The 9,190-nt window shown below is 31.5% G+C and overlaps 1 protein-coding gene across 3 annotated transcripts in view; it reads left to right on the top strand.

Annotated features, from left to right (window-relative positions):
• The window catches only part of HERC2 (HECT and RLD domain containing E3 ubiquitin protein ligase 2), a 221,591-nt gene extending 212,708 nt beyond the window's left edge, over positions 1-8,883 (top strand). For all 3 annotated transcript variants that reach the window (XM_031959088.1, XM_031959089.1, XM_031959090.1), the window contains 7 exons: positions 707-848; positions 1,393-1,587; positions 2,047-2,159; positions 3,273-3,463; positions 4,850-4,955; positions 5,278-5,490; positions 7,724-8,883. In XM_031959088.1, the coding sequence (XP_031814948.1) occupies positions 707-848; positions 1,393-1,587; positions 2,047-2,159; positions 3,273-3,463; positions 4,850-4,955; positions 5,278-5,490; positions 7,724-7,996 (1,233 nt within the window). In that variant the 3' untranslated portion in view covers positions 7,997-8,883. The remainder of the gene's footprint in view (positions 1-706; positions 849-1,392; positions 1,588-2,046; positions 2,160-3,272; positions 3,464-4,849; positions 4,956-5,277; positions 5,491-7,723) is intronic.
• The last annotated feature ends 307 nt before the right edge of the window (positions 8,884-9,190 follow it).

Genomic DNA, 9,190 nt, shown 5'->3' on the forward strand with positions numbered 1-9,190 from the left:
AGGACAAGTCTAGATTGTTTCCTGGAGCCAAATAAGTGATAGAAGAGACTTGACTGGCATATTTGTCAAGGAAATAATATTGTAAGCATTTGGTATAATTTAGAAGAAACATGCAGTGAATGAATTAAGGGTGTTTTGTCTTTTGTGTCTGAAGTGAGCGAAAGTGCCAGGTTGTAGGAGAAGTGAAAAATGAGGCAATTTAATAGAACAGGGAGTCCTATTAAGTGATTTTAGATCAGAGGGTGAATAATTAGAATTTTATCTGTAGGCCAGTGAAGAACTCTAATTGGTCAGTATGGTCACAATAACGGACAACAAAACCAACTTTAGCATAAGAGAATTAATGGATGGAGACTTGTATTATATGTCAGACATTCAAAGAATTTGAATATAAGTGAGATGACTAGAACTTAGGTTGGGCAGTAGGTGTGATTTTGAAATTATAGGTGCAGAAGATAACTCTGTAATCAGATACAGTGAGATGAGAGATTGGCTAGAAATGTGGAGTAATTTCTCCATTAATGAATATAGGAATAGACAGATTGTTTCTAACCAAATTTTGCCTCTGTCCTCACACAGTGTATCTTGCATCTATTTGTTCTTTTGGTTAATGGATTCCAGTCCCTCAAATTAAAAAAAAAATAAATAAAACTATACACATTTTTGTCTCACTACCCTTAGAAGTGTACATCTATTTATTTTTTAGGTAAAACGATCAAGAAGTAAGGGTGGTTTGGCTGGTCCTGATGGTACTAAATCTGTTTTTGGCCAAATGTGTGCTAAAATGATTTCATTTAGTCCAGACAGTCTTCTTCTACCTCATCGAGTATGGAAAGTCAAGTTTGTTGGTAAGAATTTTTCCCTCTATTATTTTTTAATTTAGTTTGCCTACTCTTATCAATGTAATGATCTCAGTCACACAAATTGGGGGGGAAAATGACTTGCTATTTTAATAGACAAAATATTTTGTAAATGGACCAAAGCATGAATACCATGAAATCGTATTCATTTGTTGACTACAGTGAATATTCAGCTTAGTGCAAAAAAAAATTTTAATGTAAAAAGTTAACTGTTAAAAGTTTTAATATAAAAGTTAAAATTCAGCAAGCATCTGCCTTGTTTAATAGCTAGGAGTTGTAGGTTGAGGAGAATGCAGTTTGCTCTCATGGAGTTCATCATCAGTAAAAGGCTATTACTCATACATAACAGTAATGAGTATGTGCATAAGAGAGTTACAGAAATAAAGTGCTATTTGAAGTCTTATGAGAAAAAAGTCATTACTTATTGGAGATATCAGGAATGCTCACTATATACATATGTCTGTGTGTATATGTATGCTTGTAATTTTCTTGCATTCTATGAATTTCTACCAACTTTAATTTTCCTTTCAAGGCGAGTCTGTGGATGATTGTGGAGGTGGTTATAGTGAATCAATAGCAGAAATGTGTGAAGAACTTCAGAATGGACTTACTCCTCTCCTAATTGTAACTCCAAATGGCAGGGATGAATCTGGAGCCAATAGAGATTGCTTCTTATTGAACCCAGCTGCCAGATCTTCTTTGCATACCAATATGTTTCGTTTCTTGGGTAAGGTTGTGATAAAGTATCTGATGCTTTATTAATTTAAGATAGGATCCCTACGACTTGAATCCAGAGACTTAGATTTGAGGCCTTATTCCCTAATTCTTCCTTTCTAACTGTAGGAAAATTGTTTACACTTATTTGAGATGTCTTATTCTTTTTCATTGGTGAAAAAAAGCATGAAAAGTTGCAATGTATTTAAGTAATATAGCATTTAGGATTTTAAAAAATTTGAAATTTGGAGCAACCAGTGTCTTTCAAAAATTTGCTTCACCACTACGAAATAAAAGATGCTAGATTTACAGATTTTAATTCAAGCAAAGTACCTCTGTGGCATGTGAACTTTTATTTCATTAATAAAGTCCTCAGACTGCATCTGGATTCTGTGTTGTAATTTATAAAAGAAAACATTTAGATGCTTTCTTTAAAATATTTCTGTCATTGTTATTTTAAAAAATATACCAGGTGTATTGCTAGGCATTGCCATTCGAACTGGGAGTCCATTAAGCCTCAACCTTGCAGAACCGGTTTGGAAGCAACTGGCAGGAATGAACCTTACAATTGCTGATCTCAGTGAGGTAAAGTATAATATTTATATTTGCCTAAAATGTTACACACAAAAAAATGCAAAGCTGTGAAAGAAATATGTTCCTATCAAGTTCCTATAAAGTATAGAAACATGGCAAAGGAAATGGCATGTGGTGTTATTTCTTTATTTTGAATTTTTTTTTGTATAGCTTAGGTTATAAGTTAAAATAGCTTATTTAGGAAATTAATAGTTAATACTAGTCTTGTAGCTTAAAAGTATAGAGCCTTAGAATCTTTGTTAGAATTGGAAAATATTTGAGAGTTATGAAGTCTAGACCCCTCTTTTTTATAGTTGAGGCGCTCAAATCTGTTTTTTTTTCTTTCTCAGGAATCAGGTTTTTTCTTTATTCAATTTTCTTTTTTTTCCCAATTATTTGTAAAAATGATTTTTATTATTTGTTTTTAGAAAATTTTAAATTCTATATTCTTTCCTCTTTCTCTTCCTCCTTCACCTAGAATGCAGGCAATTTAATATAGATTATATATGTTCAAGTCATGTGAAGAATGGGTTCCATATTAGTCATATCATGAAAGAAAGCACTTCCCCCATTATCCTCCTTCCTTCCCCCAACCCCCTCTCCAAATATGAAAAAAACCAACAAAAGTAAAAAATAGTATACTTTGGTCTGCATTCAGACTACATCAGATCTTTCTCTGGAGGTGGATAATATTTTTCAGCATGAGTCCTTTGAAATTGTCATGGAGCTTATATTTCAGAAAATAGGCAAGTCATCATACTTGATTATCATACAATATTGCTGTTACTGTGTCTGTGTACAGTGTCAGATTTCATTTTGGAGAAATTTTTTGAATGAAATTAATTTCATATTTTCTTTTCATTTTAAATTTAATGAAATTTAATTTAACTTAATTTTTATTTTTATTTTTAATTTTTTAATTAATTAATTAAATTGATTTTAATTTAAATTTAAATGAAATATTTTAAATTTTAAAAAAATGTTTATAAACAGAGAGCAAAGATTGTATTTTTAAATTATATTGTAAATGTACCATATATTTTATATGAATCAGTGTTTATTAATAAACTGTGGGATGAACAATTTGGTTGATATACTATGCAGGTTGTTATTTTCTTTTGAAAGGTTGATAAGGATTTTATTCCTGGCCTGATGTACATTCGGGACAATGAAGCTACTTCTGAGGAATTTGAAGCAATGAGCCTTCCCTTCACAGTGCCAAGTGCAAGTGGGCAGGATATTCAATTGAGCTCTAAATATACCCACATCACATTGGATAACCGTGCTGAGTATGTTAGATTGGCAATAAATTACAGGTTTGTAGGAATTATTTTTCCTAATTGTCTAGACTTCCTTTAGTATTCATGATTTCTTAAAATGTTTTGCTTTTATATGACAAAATGTTCCTCATGGAAGTCTAAAATTTCTCAAGATCATGGAATCATAGCTTATGGATTCAGTGTTGGAATGTATAGCTAAGATTATTTCAATACCTTTGTTTTTATATATGAGGAAACTGAGGCCCAGGAAGATGAAGCAGCTTAGATTGAGGCAGCTTGATTAGCAAATAAGAAGTGCTTCTCTTATTTATAATGTTATGTCCTTAAAGTTATTTTTCTAGTTTCATGTTTGAAATTTCTTAGAACAATAGTTAGTCTAAAAGTAAATAAAAACTCAACAGTTATGTATCTTTTTTAAATTAGGATTTGAAAGAACTCAGGAGTCATCTTGTTTATATGGAAATTTTGTGAAAAAAGAGATTCTTTCTATTTCTTTGAATTCCTACATTATCCACCCCCATATGGTCTTAGGGTGTGTAGTTGATGAGAAATGTTTCTTAGTATTGTAACATAAATACACTAATTTCTTGTCTCCTATACTAAATTATATGTTCTTTGAGGACAAGTGTTTGGTTTTATACTATTTTCTGTTTTGCATAGTGCCTTCTATTTAGCTATTCAGTAAATGTTTATAAATGGATTTTTATTATTATTAAGTAGGTTTTCTGTCAGACATTTTCACCTTTTGGATCTAAAACATTTGTTTTGTCATATAACTAATCTCCAATTTGGTTCTTACAAAAATAAATGGAGAGTCATGTTATTTATATTAATTTTTCTTTGGTAAGATAAATTTTCTTTTTGATTATTTGATGGAGTTTCTTTTCATGTCTTACTCAAAGCTTTGTATACAGTAGAATCTAAATGAATGTTAACTGCTTGGTTTTTAAAAGTTCATGTATTTTCTTTTTTTTTTTTTTTTTTTTTTTTTTTTTTTTTTTTTTACTTTTTTTTTTTTTTTTTTATTTAATAGCCTTTAATTTACAGGATATATACATGGGTAACTTTACAGCATTAACAATTGCCAAACCTCTTGTTCCAATTTTTCACCTCTTACCCCCCCCACCCCCTCCCCTAAATGGCAGGATGACCAGTAGATGTTAAATATATTAAAATATAACTTAGATACACAATAAGTATACCATGTATTTTCTATATAGCTTTCCACAAGTCTACTTTATCTTAAATGAACAAAATATTGTCAAAATGATTGTTATTTGAGGCCTTTTATTAGTTAAGATGTAATATGATAAGAAATGAAATACCAGTAGTGTAGAATTTGATATGACAAGGGAAAAAAGGCCACTCAAAACAGGAATTTAAAGTCCCATCATCAATCATAATGTATACTTTCTTACTCAGACTCCATGAATTTGATGAACAAGTTGCTGCAGTTCGGGAAGGAATGGCTCGAGTTGTCCCTGTTCCTCTTCTTTCACTCTTTACTGGATATGAACTGGAAACTATGGTATATTTGCTATTTTTTTATTTTCTGTTTTTTCTGTTTTTCTAATTTTTCTATTTTTTCAGATTGTCTCTTTATCAATGCATGTTAATTGAAGCTAAAAACAAAGTTAAATTGGATAGATCTAACAAAAAAGCAAAATTAATGTAAGAGTTGTATTGAATTTAAGTATAGCATGTCTCTGCTAATTAAATTTCACCAATAATATGAAGTAGTACTTTTCAGTCATGTAAGACTTTCAAGGAAGAAGAAATTTTTTTTGTGTGTAGAAAATATAAAAACTTGAGAATTTTTAATTAGTTCTAATGAGACATTCTTTTCCCAGGTGTGTGGAAGCCCCGATATTCCACTTCATCTTCTAAAATCTGTAGCCACATATAAAGGAATTGAACCTACTGCTTCTTTGATCCAGTGGTTCTGGGAAGTGATGGAATCTTTCTCTAATACAGAGCGCTCTCTCTTTCTTCGTTTTGTGTGGGGCAGAACACGACTTCCTAGAACAATTGCTGATTTCAGAGGCAGAGATTTTGTTATTCAGGTAAGATGGATGGTGTTGGTAGTTGAAAGCAGGAATTCTGTGACAGTGGATAAAGTGGAAGAAACTCCTTCACTCACTTAAAATTCATTTAATAAATGATTCATTTAGGTCCTCAGGAAAATAGAAAGATGTCTGTTATTTTGATTATATATGGTGTATCTCATAAATTTGGATTAGCTTCTTTTAAATCTTCTTAGGTTTTAATTTTTTTGGACCTCTTCTTTCCTGAAATTTATTACATTTCAAAAACATCACAAACCCCTACCAGTTTGGTAAATCTAGAAGATTGAAAAGATCTCTCCATGCTTGATTAAGGCCATTCATTCCCTTACTTTTTTGGTAGTTCATCTGACCACTATTTAGAAGATATCATAGTGTCAGGGACAGAGTGGAGTCATGAGATTTTGGTTTCAAATTAAATACTGGTTTTGTCTCAGAGTCTTAACTGTGTGGTCATGGGTAAGTCACTTAACTTTTCAGAATTTAGATTCCTAATGGGAAAAATGGAGCCCTCCTTTCCCAACTCCCCGGCCAGAATTGTGAGGAAAATAACTTTCATAGCGTAGAGTTCTATTTAATTCTATATATTGATATGACAAGGGAAAAAAGGCCACTCAAAACAGGAATTTAAAGTCCCATCATCAATCATAATGTATACTTTCTTACTCAGACTCCATGAATTTGATGAACAAAAAAATTATATATATATATATATATATATATAATTTTTTTTTTCCCTCTGAGGCAGTTGGGATTAAGTGACTTGCTCAGGGTCACACAACTAGGAAGTGTTAAGTGGCCATATTTGAACTTAGCATCTTGTGACTTCAGGGCTGATGCTCTATCCATTGCGCCATCTCGCTGCCCGTGTGTGTGTGTGTGTGTGTGTGTGTGTGTGTGTGTGTGTAAATAGTATATATTTTCTGCAAACAATTTTATTTTAAAATGCATTCCTTTCCATTTGAAATCATAAATCATTTGACCTAGAAAATCAGAAGGCTGCAGAAAATATTAGTTTTGTTTCAGTTATTGTTAATTGTAATAAATTCCATGCCACATAAAATGAACTTTAGCTATTCATAAGAATATTATTCTAAATGAAATAAACAAGCATTTTTAAGGGCTTATTATTTAATAAGTGCTGTGTTGCAAAGATAAATTATATGGAGTGTCCCCAAAGTCTTGATAAGGCCCCAAAAGAATTTTGGGATTTTATGTGAAGTTAAGATATGGTGACCTAGTCCTCAAACCTTATCACAATTTATCTAATGGGATTCTCTTCTAAGGGAAAAATAGATCTGTTAAAGGATCATAGTTGAGAGTACTCTACAAAAAATGTGTCAAACCACTTTTTTCCTAGCTGATTCTAGGAGCCCCTTGGTCTCAAATTGTCTTTTGACTAGCTCTCCTAAAAGGTCACAATTTTAAAATCAGAAAGTGCTTTGAAATAATTTACTTTCTGTCTCCAAGGGAATCCACTTTCCATTCTACACATATTTTCTAGGTTGTTTTCTAGATTTCTGAGTGTTAGGAATGACAGCTGAGTTTATTCATCCATGCAGAAGAACTTTCATGCTATTTCTGTCCCTACCCATGGGATACAGAAATGGAGAATTGTTCTAAATATCCCTCACTTGAATTAAGATATAACTTTGTGTATTGTGTATCCTCCATATATTAGAGGGTTCCTATTGTGTAGAAGAAAGAAGTGATGAAAGTGATGGAAACTTTTGACTTTCATGGTCCTGTTGTGCATTTGATATGAATAAAATAGCAGGAACGGTTATTTACTATTTGTTGTCCCCTTTTGGAGGATTTTTTAAAATTAGCTATAAATACAGTTATAATGATTATGCTTTTCACATTAGTTCAGTATAGTTTACATAAAAAAATTCATGTCTATAAATTCAGGTTCTTCTATATTATAATTTCCACTGTCCATAGTTTAATGAAAGTAGGATAATTCAGAGCACCAACATTATGCTACATCTAATAAAAATGTCCCCATTTCCAAGTAGTCTAGATAGTCATAAACAGAGAAAAATTAACCAAATATAAAAGAAAAAAAATTGCTATACTTCTTCCATTTTATATGCTTTATATGAAATCAGATAATTATGCTTATGTGTTGCTATGATTGGTGTTATCATGATGGATTTTCACAGTGTTTGCTAAATTTCATAATTATTCTGTGCTAAGTTTTTACTGAATATAATTGTTTTTTCACCGACAGGTTTTGGATAAGTACAATCCACCTGACCACTTCCTTCCAGAGTCATATACATGCTTCTTTTTGCTGAAGTTACCCAGGTATTCCTGTAAACAAGTACTAGAGGAAAAACTGAAATATGCCATTCATTTTTGCAAGTCTATAGACACTGATGATTATGCCCGGATAGCACTCACAGGAGAACCAGCTGCTGATGACAGCAGTGATGATTCAGATAATGAAGATGCAGATTCATTTGCATCGGACTCTACTCAAGATTATTTAACAGGACACTGAAATGAAAAATATTTTGTCATAAGCCACTATGTTATGTCAAGCACTGAGACAGAAAGCCAGCATTGGCATTATGCTACAGGACTGTGGAGTGCTGAATATCAGTTATGTGTAACAAAGGAATATTAGTCTTCTAAACATGGGACAGGGAGAGTGTGTTGTTTGTTCACAATAGGAATAATGGTTTATAACTTATAAATCAGCTTTGAGTAAAATGGCACTGCATATGGACACTTAACATTCAGTTTGAAAGGTGAGGTTTATCTACCCCTCCTCTGCTCATTATGCTGCATTACATTTAGAACTTTTGTGTTTACTGAAGTGTTGTAAATGTTTATATAAATATGGTAGTGCAGCATCCAAAAAATAAGGAAGTGAAACACTTTTGATTGTGGGTGCAATAGATTTTTTTTCTTATTAAGTGTTGTACTGTGCATCTTCTTGATTGTATATTGGAAATATTGTGCAACTATTGAATAGTATTATAAATATTTTGATTAACTTTACTAGAAGTTTGTTTATTAAAAACTTTTTGAACATTAAATTATCAGTATTCCTTGAAATACACCCAGAGGTTATTAAATAATAAAAAAAGGCCATTTGGTTCTCACTCTTCTCCCCATGTGTATATTTTAGCTTATGTATTATGTATCTTAAATTGATACCTTTCTGTGAATAGCATCATAACTTTTATCATGGAAAGTGTACTGTATATAATTAATTTGTGCCATGTATATGCAAAAAATTATTATTCCCTTCAAATAAACCATCTGTCACAAGAATTTAGACTGAATAGTATCAGTGTTTGCTATTAAAAAAAAAACCACACAGCAATGGTCAGGGCTTTTTGGAGACATTAAGAAAATGATATTAAATATTGTAAATCCCAAGAATGCAAAAGTGTTTTATTTCTAGTGAAAAGTACTTTATTAAGGTATTGTATCAAATAAAAAAAAATAGGGAAAGTGGTTTTCTCTTGAATTTATTTGAAAGGGAACCTTAGGAATTATATAGTCCAGTCATATTACAGATAAGAAAACTAAGGTCAGAGATGTTAAATAACTTGTCCATAGTGTCACAAGTAATTCATAACAAACCCTTCTTTAACTTGGGACCAAACCAGAAGATTACCAGAATTATCTCCCATCTTAGTCTGGATTAATAGAGTTGTGGTGCGTTCTTGAATTCTTCTTTTCC

This window comes from Sarcophilus harrisii, chromosome 3, assembly GCF_902635505.1.
Source record: "Sarcophilus harrisii chromosome 3, mSarHar1.11, whole genome shotgun sequence".
In the NCBI taxonomy this organism is placed as follows: Eukaryota; Metazoa; Chordata; class Mammalia; order Dasyuromorphia; family Dasyuridae; genus Sarcophilus; species Sarcophilus harrisii.